The sequence below is a fragment of the Eumetopias jubatus genome, unplaced genomic scaffold (assembly GCF_037043125.1).
Source record: "Eumetopias jubatus isolate StellerSeaLion01/CBP00866 unplaced genomic scaffold, mEumJub1_p1.0 scaffold_16, whole genome shotgun sequence".
In the NCBI taxonomy this organism is placed as follows: Eukaryota; Metazoa; Chordata; class Mammalia; order Carnivora; family Otariidae; genus Eumetopias; species Eumetopias jubatus.
The window spans coordinates 68,355,496-68,369,922 of NW_028274822.1; the positions used below are offsets into that span (position 1 = coordinate 68,355,496).

At 55.2% G+C, this 14,427-nt stretch overlaps 1 protein-coding gene across 1 annotated transcript in view; it reads right to left on the reverse strand.

The window, feature by feature from the left end:
• The window catches only part of BCR (BCR activator of RhoGEF and GTPase), a 116,974-nt gene extending 112,558 nt beyond the window's left edge, over nt 1-4,416 (reverse strand). The window contains exon 1 of the mRNA XM_028094173.2: nt 2,999-4,416. Coding sequence (XP_027949974.1) covers nt 2,999-4,310 — 1,312 coding nt within the window. The 5' untranslated portion in view covers nt 4,311-4,416. The remainder of the gene's footprint in view (nt 1-2,998) is intronic.
• Between the last annotated feature and the right edge of the window lie 10,011 nt (nt 4,417-14,427).

The following is a 14,427-nucleotide window of genomic DNA, read 5'->3' on the forward strand; positions in this document are numbered from 1 at the left end:
CAGATCCTGCATGACTCTGTTTATATGCGGTACTAAGAGTAGTCAAATCATAGAAGCAGAAAGCACAGTGGTGGTTTTCAGGAGCTCAAGGAGAGGAAATGGGGAGCTGTCGTTTGATGGGGACAGTTTCAGTTGAAGAGGAAAAGAGTTCTGGAGATGGACGGTGGTGACGGGTGCGCAGCAATGTGAATATGCTTAATGCCACTGAACTGGACACTTAAGAATGGCTCAAATGGGTTAAGATGGTAAATTTTGTTACATATATTTTATTGCAGTAGAAAAAAAGCAGCTCAGAGTCACAGGGGGCTGACATGGGTGCCCCCCAAGCCTTTGCTCCCACTGCTCTCAGGGCAGCCAACTTCCCCCACCCTCTGCCACTAGACATGTGCTGACAGGCGAGGCCTCTCTCTAGCGCTGCCGCCTCCGGAAGCTTCCCTGGTCTCACTCCCTCTGAACACATAAATGCTGTATGTGTTCCTGTCTCCCATGAACATGTAAGCTCACAGACGGCAAGGACTATACTCTCCTCCTATGTAGCCCGCAAAGTAGAAAGGGAAGGGCTCACACACAGCTGATGGGCCCTGAGTGTGTGGAGGGGAAGGGACCCCTGGACCAACCCAGGATTTTCAGGTGCAGTGCGGGGCAATTCAAAGAATACCCTGAGGTGGCCATATTCGGGAAGGAACGGATCTGCATTCCCACAGGGACCCGGAACCCCGGAAATCCCAGCTCTGCTCCTTCCCGGTTTTGTCCTTACCTATGGTTGGGCAGACCCACCCCGTGGAAGATGGAAGAGCCTGCGAGGGAAGACACTGTCACCAAGGCCTGGCACAGAGGGGTCATTTCAGCTTCTTCCCTCCAACACCAGGGGCCTGCAACTCAAAAATACGAGAGCGCACTCGTCCAAAGGGCTTCTGAAGCCATGAGAGCCGGGCTTCCATGTCTGTTGCTGCTGCTGTGAAAAATTAGGGTGCTTCCACTCCCTCCCACACCAGGATTTTCCTCACTGTCCCCCTGCAGGGCGCAGCCCTGGCCAGCAGGCCCCACGGCCATCTAAAGAACATCAGGAAACAGTCCAGAAAGAGACAGATGGCTTTGCCAGCACAGGCTCCCTCCTTCCCCTCCAGCCACAACGCTCAGAAGAGTGCTAAGTACAGAGCTGAAGGCTCCCAGAGCTGAAAACCAGTTTTAAAACCTAACAGGAGAGAGAACCTTGAGGACATTCAGAGAAAGATCCAGAAAATCCTAAGAGTGGGGTCCAAGTCATAAAAACGAACCCCTCGGCCATTTCCTGAGAACCTGCCCTGGGTTACACACAGAGCCGGGATCTCAGGCCTGCAGCAGCTGTTATAAGAGGCTGGACAGAGCCATTGATGAGAAGGGGAAGAGGGACCGAAGGGCAACCTACGGAAACACATTGGGTCCGACCGGCCCCCACTTTCTGGAAACTCAGAATTCTACCATCAGCAAGCGAATACCATTTCAGATTGCAGGTCTCCATGAAAACCTCTCATTTTCTTTATTAACAATGTTTTCCCGCATCCCGGCGCCGAGGGCCAGTTTAAGCTGGCTCACTCAAGTCGACAGCTGGCCAGACAAGGCCGGTGCCCAGTGACCACAGGGCAATCCTCCAGCCCCCAAGGGAGCTGATGTGCCTGCAAAGCAGGCTTCTAAATACTGCAGCGTTCCACCCCCCCCGCCGAGGGACCTAAGGGATGCAGCTGGGTCAGACCACAGGTCTGAGCAGCAAGCCACAGCCACCCCCAGCTGCAAATGGAAGATCAGCAACTGGATGTACCTAAAACAAACAGGACAGAGCACTGATCACAAAAAAGGCCACTTGACAGAGCCAAAAATAGACCATCTGTCTTACTTGTTTCAAGAGGATTCTGACGATGGAAGCACATACAACTCCATCAGCAGAAAAAGAAAAATCAATGGAGCTGAAAACAGGATCAGCCCAACAGGGACCAGGACTCCAACAAGAGATTCCCTACAGGCTCCCGACCCCCAGCCCACCCGAGCCCCACACCCACCCATCCTCTTTTACTCCAATCTTACAGACTGTGCCTGGATCTCAAAGCCCATCGCCCCAAAAGTTACATACACAACCCCACAGGTTTTAATCTTAGGACCAAGGGTCAGATCATGGATTAGGAGGCCAAAATGAGCACCACTGTACACTCGTCCCTGGGAAGACAAGGAGGCAACAGTGCACGGAAGGATCAGAAAAGGGAGCTGGGGTAAGATGCACACAGGGGCCTCCGGGTGAGTAATGATGGGTGATGCCTCCCATCAAAGCCAGGCAAATCAGAACAGGTGTGGCTCAGCTTCAGCCCTGGATAAAAATCTTCACCCCCGTTGATTTTCAGTGGCCCACTGAGTCAGAACTGCCTGTCACCTCACTTCCTCTTAATTCCTATTTTCACCTGCTCTGACTTGCATTCAGGCTGCTGGTTAGCAAGCGAACCTGACACTTCTGTGGCTTGGGAGCAGCTAGCACATCTTGGGTTCCCCATTAGTGTCTTGTAACTCTTCCAGGACAGGAACAGTTGGGGTGGCAGGGAGTTCCCGAGACACAGATCAATCCCCCCTAAAAGTACCCGATCTAGAAGGCAGAGATGGCCCCTCTTAATACCACCCCCACTGCCTAAATGGAGTGATCACAGGGCAAGGAGATTACTGCCCAGGGCACCCTGGTCTCAACACACAGAGCCTCACAAGAGGCACACCACTCCAGAACCAAAGGAACAGCCACCTACCATCCCCGCATACTGCCCCTCCCAACCCAAACACTGGGAATCTGCATTCAGGAGGAAGTGGGGGATGGCGTTTGTTCAGGTGCAAGGATCAGGAGGAATCCTTCCTGTCCACAATAGCATGTGGACAGTCCAGCAAAGTATCTGCCCGTTTCTCCCCTGGCCAACGACCCCTTTTCTTTTCAATGGTTTCCAGCCAGGGTGCAGGTGTGCCCACCCAAGGTGGTGGAGGTACCCACCTGCATCTCCATGGAAGGTGCCATCCTGAGGCAGCCTGCCCGACAAGCTGTCCCCATCGCTGGGCCAGATCTGCCCCGTCTTGCGGACGCCAACGATGGTGGCCTCCGACACGATGACCTGGCCCTGCCGGTGCCGCTTCTGGCACTGGGGCGTCGGGGGGCTGCTACTGTCAAAGGACTGCTGTGAGTTCTGCGAGGGTGAGCGGCTCTTGTCCCGAAACATGCGGTAGGTGGTGGGGCTGGGGGACACGCGGCTGGACTGGCCCGAGGAGAAGTCCTCCTCGCTCGAGGTGAGGTTCTCGTTGGAGCTGCAGTCCGGGGTGTAGCCGCCTCCGCTGTCCTCAAAGCTCCGAGGCGAGTAGGACCTGCGGGGCCAGGTAAGGCGCTTCTCCTGCTCCGAGGTGCTCTGGCTGCGCAGGAGCGGGCCCTTGCCCTCCCCTTCCATCATCATGCCCCCGACATAAATGCTCTGGTAGGGCTGGTACTCCAGGGGCGGCCAAGGGGGCCTGCTGCCGCCATTGGCGTTGATCAGGTTGTCCTTCAGGAAGCGGGGGTTCAGCTCCGCGTCCTCGTAGTCGCCGTCGAGGCCGCAGCTGCTCTCAGAGGAGCGGCCCCGGTAAGAGGGTCTGGGCGCGTCCCCCAGGCCCGGCCCGGTGCCGTGCTGGGACTTCTTACGCTCCATCTGCATCGCCTGGCTGCCCAGGGAGCTGATCCGGTCCGACACCTCTTTGTCGTTGACCTTCACCAGGCCGCGCTCGTGGTGAAACTCGACGTTCACGTAGAAGGGCTTCTCGGTGTCCGCCGCCCCGGGCTGGCCATGGCCCTTGCGGATCCTCTCAAAGTTGGACCTGAGCGCCGCCACGCTGGTGGGGGGGCCCCGGTCTTCCCGGTCCGCGCTCGCGGAGGCCCCTGGCCTGCGGGCGGCCGCGGGCCTGGCCTTGCTCGGGGAGCCCTCTCCGTCGGGCCGGGCCTCGGACTCCTCGGCGGGCGGCGGGTCGGCGCCGTCGGCGGGCGCGGGCGGCGGGCGCTGCGCGGACGCGCGCGGCTCGGCGGCGCCGTCGGGGGGCTGCGCCGCGCGTCGGAAGCCCCAGCGTTGCCGGTCGTAGCTCTTCTTCTCCTTGGCCAGCAGCGTCTGCAGGTAGATCATGCGGAAGCGCTCCTGGTTCACCTCCTGCTCCAGGCGCCGAATGGAGGCCTTGCAGCGCTCCAGTTCCTGCTCGATGTCGCCCACCGAGCGCAGCTCCATGCGCGGCGGCTCGGAGTCCGGGAACTGCGCCTTCCACGCCTCGGCGAAGCCCACCGGGTCCACCATGGCGCGGCCGGCCTCACCTGCGCCGCCCGGCTGAGCGCGGGGCCCGCCTCAGCGGCGGAGCGGCGACCTCTCCAGGCCCGGCCCGGGGCGCCCGGCGGCCCCCATGGCCTCGCGCGGCGGTGGTGGTGGCGGCCGCGGCGGCGGCGGCGGCCGAACAATGCCCGCCCCCTCCCGGACCGCAGGTGAGGCGGCGGGCTCGGCTCCCCCGGGCGGCGCGGGGCGCGGGGGAGGGCGCGCGCGAGGGGGGCGGGCGCGCGCGAGGGCGGGGGAAGGGCGCGGGGCTGCGCGCGCCGCTATTGTGTGCGGGGCTTCTCCGCGCGGCGCGGGCGCTGCTCTCCGCTCGGCCTGGCGCCGCTAGCCCACGGCCGCCGCCCGCGCGCTCCTCTGCTCTCGCTCCCGCGCCGCGCCTTGTCCCGGCCGCCGCCGCCTCCCGGGCGCTGCTCTCGGCCCGGCCCGCTCTCGCCGCATTCCCGCCCGGCCCGCAATCGGCGCCGCAGGAAGGGGAGGGCCGGGGGGCGGTGGCCGCGGCGCGGCAGACGGAGCCGGGCGGGCCTCTTAAAGGGGCCGTGTAGAGGGCTCCGGGTTGGGGGGGGGAAACCGGGGGAGGGGGGAGGGGCCGCCGGGAGGCCGCGCCCCCACCCGGCCCCAGCCCTCTCTCAGTCTCCGCGCCTTAGGGAAACTCAGTCCCCGGCGGCGGCGAACCCGGCCCTCTCACGGCCCTAGCGCCTTCTGCACTCCTGGAACAGGAACACCGGGATCTTCGCGTCTCCACAGCCCGGCAGCCACTCTCCAGCGTCAGGGCTGAGCACTCTAGGGGCCACCCACCGGGCACCTCCGCACACTAGAGCCTGGAAGGGCGGGTCATCCAGGGGGGCGGGGAGGGCCAGGCTGGGCCACCAAAGCCAGGAGCGCCTGAGTGCCAACGGCCCCCAGCGCTGTGGCCTTGGAGTGGGTGATGCCACAGCTGCCACAGGGCATTGTCGCAGAGATAATTGGCAGGAATTTCTCCCCGAGGTCACTCAACACCCACATCGCTCTCCCTGTGGTCCTGAGCTGTAATGTCTGTCCGCTGGCCTCTCCTGAGCTTCAGAGGCCAGCCTAGTTTTTCCCGGATTGCCTGACTCAGAACTTAGGTGTTTAGTCTCCCCCTAAGGGTGTGGCCAGTCTCCACCGTAACCCTCAGGACTGGGTGGAAGACAGGACAGCCCAGGGCCGGCAGTGAAACAGTCATCTCTCCTACCCCAGGGAAGTCCAGAGATGGTAGACCCACAGCAGAGAGCACACTTCAGGGAGTCTGATGGGCACCAAATGAAAATACTCAAACCAGTGGCACCTGGGTGGCTCAGTCGGTTACGCTTCGGCCTTCAGCCCAGGTCATGATAACAGGGTCCTGGGGTCGAGCCCCACAGTGGGCTCCCTGCTCAGCGGGGAGCCTGCTTCTCCCTCTCCCTCTGCTGCTTCCCCTGCTTGTGCTCTCTCTCTGTCAAATAAATGAATAAAATCTTAAAAAGAGAAAGAAAATACCCAAACCAGCCATCGGGGTGAGGGAACAGGAAACAGGATTTGTAAACCAAAGAACTGGGCCTGAGTCCGGACCACCTCTGCCTCTGTGCCTCAGTTTCCTTTGGCACTGAAATGAGAACAAGGATACCTGTCTCCAAGGGCTGTTGTCCCTGCATGGATGTGAGGGGTTATCTTGCCCCCCTCCCCGCGTCCAGTGCCACCCGGAACAGATGCCCCAGCATCTAATCTAGAAGGAACAGAGCCCAGGGCTATCAGCCAGGCCAGCCTGACTCCAGTTCAGGTCTTCCCCACTCCAGGTTTTGTGACCTGGACAGTTCCTTCCTTCTCTGAGCCTCAGCTTTATCCTTGTAATGTAAAACGTGAGCACCATGTGTAAAGCACCCAGTTGGGGCAGACACGAAACACATTGTGATAAATGGCATGTGATGCTCCTCCCTTGACTGCTTAAGGTTGGTGCTCTGGGAGGTGCCCTGGGAGGGTCACGGGAAAACTTGGGCCCCTGAGTCCAGACACTTCCAGGCACAGCTCACTGCTGCCCTCTGCAGGCCTCTCCACCCTCCTGCTCTCTCTCCTCCTGAGGCCCCAGCTCCTTTATGCTGCAGACCCCCCCAAAGGCAAGCACCCCCTCCAAAGCCTGTTTGGCAGGCAAAGAAACAGAATGAGTTGATGCCCTGACTTTGGGGCTGGACAGGTGAGGCTGGAATCCCAGCAGTTTGCACATCCTCAGCGACCTTTTTCTTTAAATGGGTGTAAGTCCTGACCCCATAGCGTGTGGCACGTAGCGGCTTGCGATCAATATTAGCGGCCTTCCTCAGATGACCTGCTCAGGTCACCCAGTGGGTTGGATCAGGCAGGCTTCCAGAATCCCATTGTCTGGTTGTTGCCAGAGAGAATTCCAAAAGCACATACTGCTTTTTTTCCCTTGCTGATGGAACCCACTTCCAGGGCAGGGAATTATGGGCTCATCTGGGACATTATCATTAATCACCTGGGAAAGAAAAGGATACTTTGGGAGGGAGGCTTCGTCTGTCAGAGAGGTGTCCCTTTCTCTGGTTTGCAGGCCCCAGTTGAGCCCCACCTCAAATATTGTATACATAAGCGAACTTATTTCAGAAACCAGAAGATAGTGGCTATCTCCCCCGTGAGATAGCTTCTTCTGGCCCCAAGGACACTCCTCTCATCCTCAGTCCTTTCCTAAAAACATTTCCGCCTTGGGTCTCTGGTCTTTTCCTGCAGAACTTTCTTATCATCCATCCCTCCCCCAGGGGAAGAAGGAATGAGGAGGAATATGGGGCCCAGATACATAACACTCTTAATCCCCCGTTAGCTGTCTGTCCCCAGCTAGATCTAAACTCCCAAGGATGGAGATCTGTTTGTCTTGTTCCCCACCGACTCCCCAGTGCTCAGCACATAGTAGATGCTCGGCCAGCGCTGGCTGAAAGAAGAATCTGATGTGTGTGTGGCCTGGAGGAGCACACAACCCAGAGAGAAAGATGGACATGAGCGGGGGAGGAAAGGATAAGGCAGGCAGAGCCAGGCCTGTGTGTGCTGTGCAAGGATCCAGGAGGGGGCAGAGGTCTGGGGAAGGCCTGCCGGGAGAGGTGGCCTCTCAGCTGGTCCTAAAGATGAGGAACAGAAAGGCAAAGACTGGGAGACGTCAAAGTTCTAGGTGTGTTTCAGGTGCAGTTGGGTTAGGAGACGAGACTTGTGTGGGTGGAAGGAGGTGACATCAGAGGTAAGGCAGGGCCTTGTAAGGAGGCCTGTAAGAAGTTTAGCTTTTATTCTAAATGCAAGGAAAAGCCTCTGGAAGGTTCTGAGCTTGCACTGTCTGATAGAACTCTCCGCCATGAAGGACATGTTCTACACTCTGCACTGAACAAACAGCAGCCCCTAGCTTCCTCCTGCGACTCCTGGGCACAACGTGGTGGCGGCAACCAAAGAACTGGAAAAATCTAGTTTGACTTAAAATTTGGTTTGGGGCGCCTGGCTGGCTCAGTCAATGGAACATGTGACTCTTGGTCTTGGGGTTGTGAGTTTGAGCCCCATGTTGGACGTAGAGATTACTTAAAAAGAAAATCTTTTAACATTAAATAAATAAATAAGTTTTAGTTTGCTTTACCTTTAATGAATTTAAATTCAAATAGCCACAGTATCTGCCATAAGCAGGGGGGTGACTTGCTCAGATTTGTTTTGTGGACAGGTGGGAGGTAGGGGGTGGGAGCAGGGTAAGTGGACAGGGGTTGTGCCACTGGTCCAGATGAGGGGCGCTGGTGACCCAGAACCACACTAGGGTGGAAGCGAGACAATAGAGAGAGGGGGTCGGTTTCCAGGTTTGTTCTGGACTAATTGATGGATCAGATGTCGAGGGAGGAAGGACCAGCTATGTTGTGGACAGTGGGTCATTGAGTGTGATGGGGAAACTGGGGTGCCCATGTGACGAGGCTTCAGGTGCCCGCGGCCCATCCACAGAGAGGAGTCAGGTGGAGAGAGAGTGGGTTTGGGGTACCAAGGAGCTGTCAAGACCGGAGACAGAAATGGGAGCATTGTTAGTGAATAGCTAGTGTTTATGGCCATAGGTCTGGAGATTCTCCCTGGCTCCCCAGGGGACTGGGTGCAGAAGGGTTAGGGGCTGGACTAGGAGGGAAGTAGAGGCAGAGAGACTGAGAAGCACTGGCCAGAGAAATGACAGGGACCCAAGAGTCCCGAGGGATGCAGACTGAGTGAGAAGGGCAGGGCCCCTGTGAATGACAGCCAAGTCCTCAGGCGGAAGGACACCAGGTCTGGCACCATGCGGCCTGCAGAGCTAAGGTGGGCCCCAGAGCCTGGCCGTACAAGCTGGAAGCTGATGCTGGCCCCACAGAGCTTGCCAAGGGGTTCAGCAGGTGGAGGGGACTTTACCAGGGGCTCCATAAGCCCCGAGGAGCAAGTGACATTTATTTTCTGAATTCACTCATAATGAATTCAAATCACTCCACTTTTCTGAATTCTTCATGATGAAAAGGCCTATCTTTTGTAATGAAAAAAAATAGGTATTATTTTTTGTTTTTTAAGTTTTTTACAGCCTTACTGAGGTATAATTGATGTGCAATAAACTGCACATATTTGAAGTGTGCAATTTGATGAGTTCTGGAATCTGTAACACACCTGTGAAACCATCACCACAATCAAATAACAGACATTTCCATCACTCCCAATAGATGTTGTTGTTGTTTTGTTGTTTTTCATCTAAGAACTAAAGTGGGACAGAGAAATAGGATTAATGGTGATGTCTCCCCTCAATCTCCTCCATTTTCTGGGATGTGGTTATGTGGCTCTGCAGTTTATTTAGAAATCAAACACACACAAAACATTTATTGTGTTAAAAAAAATCAAACACACAAACACACACACCCTCAGGCACCCTCAGCCATCCCTGAACCCAGAGAGATGCTGGCAACCCCTCCCCAAGGCGCCCTTTTCCTCTGCTGGAGGAAGAGGCTGGGACCCCATAGCGCCCTCTGCTGGACAGAATGCAGAACTTCCAATGCATTAAAACGGGCGGTAGAAACAACCCAAGGTCCATCAACAAATGAATTGTTACTCAGAATGTGGTACATCCATACAATGGAATATTATTTGGCCACAAAAAGGAATGCAGTACTGATACTACAACATGGATGAACCTTGAAAAACTTCTGCTAAGTGAAAGAAGACTGTCATAAAAGGCCACCTATTGTATGATTCCATTTATGTGAAATGTCCAGAATGGACTTATCTGTAGAAATAGAAAGTAGGTTGGTGGTTGCTGGGGATAAGAGGGTGGGAGGAATGGGGAATGACTGTTAAAGGTCATTGAGTTTCTTTTTAGAAATGTCCTAGAACTAGATAGTGGTTCTAGGTTTTGCACAACTTAGTGAATATACTAAAAACTATTCCGTTATACACTTGAAATGGGTAAGTTATATGGTATGTAAATTATATCTTAATAAAGCTGTTCTATTAAAAAACAAAAATTGTGGTGGATAAGTTAAGCCAGCCCTTGGGTCCCCAGCCTGGGTGGAAGCAGCCCCTGGTCCTGCTCACTGAGGGGTAAGGAGGAACATTTTTCTAGCATCTCTTTGAATGCTCACATGAACCCGAGGATTCATCCCCACTCCACAGATGAAGACATGTTTGCACGTCACCCAGCCCTTCAGGTGTGGGCAGGCTTGAGACCATCTTCCAGCTCCATAGCCTGCCTATGTTCTTTGTGTCATTCTGAAGTCCGAATGCCCCACTAGTGTGAAACCAGGAAATTTCCATTTGTTCATTGTAAAATGGACTGGCCACCCCTTCCCTTGGGGACTTCCTGAGCAGGTCTGCCAGCTACGGTTAGACAGGATGTGCACTGTACAAGGGCACACATCAAAGGGGGCATGGTTCCCTGCTTAGACCTGGTAGATATGAATATTGGTGGTGACAGCAATCGTAAAAAGGTGTCTTTTCTCACAAAATCAGTTTATAACAGCAGTTTTCTAACATATGGATATCAAATGCCATGAGCAAGAAGGGCTATTTTTAAATTGAGGTGAAATTCACATAACAAAATTAACCATTTTAAAGTGAACAGTTCAGAGAGATTTAGTATATTCACAGTGTTGTGCAACCACACAGCTTGTATCTAGTTAAAAAATATTTTCTTTTTTTTTAAAGATTTTATTTATTTGAGAGAGAGAGAGAGAGAGAGAGAGCACGTGAGAGGGGGGAGGGTCAGAGGGAGAAGCAGACTCCCCACTGAGCAGGGAGTCTGATGTGGGACTCGATCCCGGGACTCCGGGATCACGACCTGAGCCGAAGGCAGTCGCTTAACCAACTGAGCCACCCAGGCGCCCTCAAAAATATTTTCATAACCGGGTGCCTCGGTGCTCAGTTGGTTGAGCATCTGACTCTTGATTTCAGCTCAGGTCATGATCTCAGGGTGTGGGATCAAGCCCCATGTCAGGCTCCAAGCTGGGCATGGGCATGGGGCCTGGTTGGGATTCTCTCTCTCCCTCTCCCTCTGCCCCTCACCTATATATATATATATATATATATATATATATATATATATTTTATCACCACAAAACCCAAAAGGAAATGCCACACCATTAAGCAGTGGCTCCCCATTTCTCTCTCCTTCCAGCCCCTGACAACCAGTAATTTCCTTTCTGTCTGTATAGATTTACCTATTCTGGACGTTTCATACTAATGGATTCAAATAATAGGTGGCCTTTTGTGTTTGGCTTCTTTCATCTAGCATAGGGTTTTCAAGGTTCAACCACGTTGTAGTATGTGTCAGTATTTCGTTCCTTTTTAAGACTGAATGATATTCCATTGTATGGATAGACCACACAGAATGTGGTCTATCTGTTGGTGGACATTTGGCTCGTATGAATAATGCTGCTCTGAACATGTGTGTACACATACTTGAGTCCTTGTTTTCAATTCTTTGGCAAATATTCTTAGGAATGGGATTTCTGGATCATATGGCGATTCTATGTTTAACTCTTTTTTTTTCTAGTTTTTTTTTTTAAGATTTTATTTATTTATTTGAAAGAGAGAGAGAGAGAGAAACAGCATGAGAGGGAAAAGGGTCAGAAGGAGAAGCAGTTTCCCCACTGAGCTGGGAGCCCGATGTGGGACTCGATCCCAGGACTCCAGGATCATGACCTGAGCCGAAAGCAGTCGCTTACCCAACTGAGCCACTCAGGCACCCCTCTATGTTCAATTATTTTAAGGAAGTGCATGGGTACCTTTTCCTAATTAACACAGAGGCACTGTGTGGGTGGGCGCAGTGGCATTGCCCATGAGAGTTGCATGGTCTTCCATCCCCCCAGCCCTTGCCAGCTGCCCAGCCTGGGGCTAGGGCCTCCATTAATGTGACTTGCTTCCCCCCCTCACAGCTATCATCCTGGCAGGAGGCAGAGAAAAGGGCTGAGAGAGGGACAGTGACCCCTTAGTCACACAGCAGTAAGTGGGGGGGGGGGCGCAGACTTGATCCCAGTCTGACTGCTGTGTTCCTGACCACTGTGCCATCAGATGGGATTGTCAGATGGAGCATTATAAAGTCAGCAGGAGGGGCGCCTGGGTGGCTCAGATGGTTGAGCATCTGCCTTCGGCTCAGGTCCTGATCCCAGGGTCCTGGGATTGAGCCCCGCATCGGGCTCCCTGCTTGGTGGGAAGCCTGCTTCTCCTTCTCCCCTGTGCCTGCCTCTCTGCCTACTTGCGCACTCTCTCTCTGTCAAATAAGTAAAATCTTAAAAAAAAAAAGTCAGCAGGGCTTTCTGCCTGAAGACCTACCTAAGACCAACTTGAATATCTGGGCCTTTTCTTGTTCTTTCCTTCCCCTGGCTGTACCCTCATCCCCACCCACTTTGGGGACTGGAGGTCCCCTTCTAGCGGGATGTGGCCATGTGGCCCCCATCTGTCATCTGCCATCCATCATCTGTCCTCTGTCAGCCCCAGCAAGCTACGGGCAAGATCAGAAAACTAGGGCGATCAATGCAGTTTTCTTTAGTCGGCTTGCATGTGTTGTGCTGCATAGTGCCTGGCTGGGCACCTCCTCCAGGCCGCCAGCCCCAGAGAGAGGAGCAGGGATCTCTGTGGGACGCCCTTGGCCAAGGGTTCCAAATGAGTGTGTGGGTCTTTTCTCCCAGGGCCCCCTCAGCTGTAACCCCCCTACCTTCTGCAGCATCAATTATTGATGAGGCCCCTATAGCCAGGGAATCCCAGTGGGGGGGGCGGAGGGGAGGGGGAAGAGGGGGGAGGTCCTGGCTGCCATTTCCAGCCTTCATAGAGAGTGAAGGGGCGGGGACAAGATGAGCTTGTTCCTGAAAGCATGGCCTGTTAGACGGTCCAGGCTGTGGCTTCCAGTGGTCAGAGGCCCAGAGCAGGCCCAGAGCACCCTCAGGCCAGGGGGTACCACCCACCTGTGGGGCACAAGAGAGCCCTGGGGCTGCTTTGCTTCCCAGAACACCCACCATGTGTCCCTCAAGACAGGGTGGGGAGCAAGCAGAGCAAAGGACCTGTAGACAGCAGGCTGGGGGGCAGGCTCAGACAGGTGGCCGGTGGTCCTGAATGCTGAGGAGGCGTCTGGGTGTGGGGGTGGAGGCTGGGAAGGATCTGGGCTGCCTGGAAAGAGGTGGAGGCGGTGTGACAGCCACATTTCCCGTCTGCCGATCAACTTCCCTCAGGGGAAGGCCCGACATATGGGAGGTGACATGGGGAGGCCATAGCAGATGGCAGAGGAGCCCAGGAGCTGCTGGGAGGGTATCTCATGTTGGGGCAGCGCCTGAAGTCCTGGGCTTCTTGGGCAACAGTGGACCCAGGGCCCCCCAGTCTTCAGGAGCCCCTTCTCCCTCAGAAGAGGAGGGCCCTCCCTGAGCTGTGTGCTGCTTCTTCTGAAGGCTCCCCTCATCCCCTGCCTTCTCTCGGTCCCTGCTCTGGGCCTCTGCATTTGCCATGTCCCCCCTGCAGGCTTGGAACCGCTTGTGACCCTGGGCCTTTCCCAGGTACACTAATTCTCATCTGTGTGAATGTAAGTGATCCTCTGTCCATCTCTCTGTTCCAGTTACCTAGATCTTAGGTGAACTTGGGTCTCCCTGCTTAAGAAGCCCCGGGTCTTTCTGGAGTGTGAGGTTCATCTGGAGGTGGCTCCCATCTTACCACCCCCCGCCCCCGCCCCGCTGAAGTCGGAGTCAAATGGATCCTAGGCCTTCCCCCGAATCTAGGGGCCCAAAGAGGGGCTAGGGGCACGGGAGGCAAGTTGGTGGCCGGGGCACAAGATTAAGGAGGCTGGGAGCAAGTGCCCTGCTCTGGGTCACTGGGGTCTTCATCATCGGTCATACGGCTGCAGGGCTGGAGCCTACTAAAACCGTGGGGGCTCAGGCAGGAAGGGGTGACCGAGGAAGGGACTGACAAGCTCATTTCCTGGCTCTGCTGAGGATCCTGAGGAGGGCTGGGTGTGGTTGGAGCCATGCGAATAAACCTCTTTTTGGGGTCACAACCCTGGGTGACAGACAGGGCACCGGGACCACCCGACTGGGGAATAGACATATAAGGGACACCGTGCCCCATGGGTGAGGCTGCCAGGCAGGGACATACATCTGAGGGACAGGCACACACTTTCCGCTGTGTGCCACAAACCTGGTCCTAACACCGCCTGCTCCCTGTCCCCCAAAACCGCATTGACCGCCCTAGTTTTCTGATCTTGCCCATAGCTTGCTGGGGCTGACAGGGACAGGTCTCTTCTGAACCATTTGCTTCTGGTCCCCAGTCTCTGCCCCAGAAATGACAGCCACATTTGGAGGTGTTTGAAGAGAATGTCTTTGTTGACTCATAGATTCTGACAGAGGCGGCTCTGTATCAGCTGGTGGGGAACAGATAAGCATGCACAGTGGACAACATGGGGAGAGTTTAATAAAGGACAACTTACAGAGAGTGGGTGTGCCTGAGACCCTGTGGTTCTAGCTCAGGAGCTATTAACAGGTCACCATTATTGCCCCCTCAATCCTGGGGCCTGAAGGGGTGAGGGGCGGGAGCCGCTGGAGACTGCCAACCCACCGTGGCCGGGCTCCTCCGTCCCATGACACTTTCC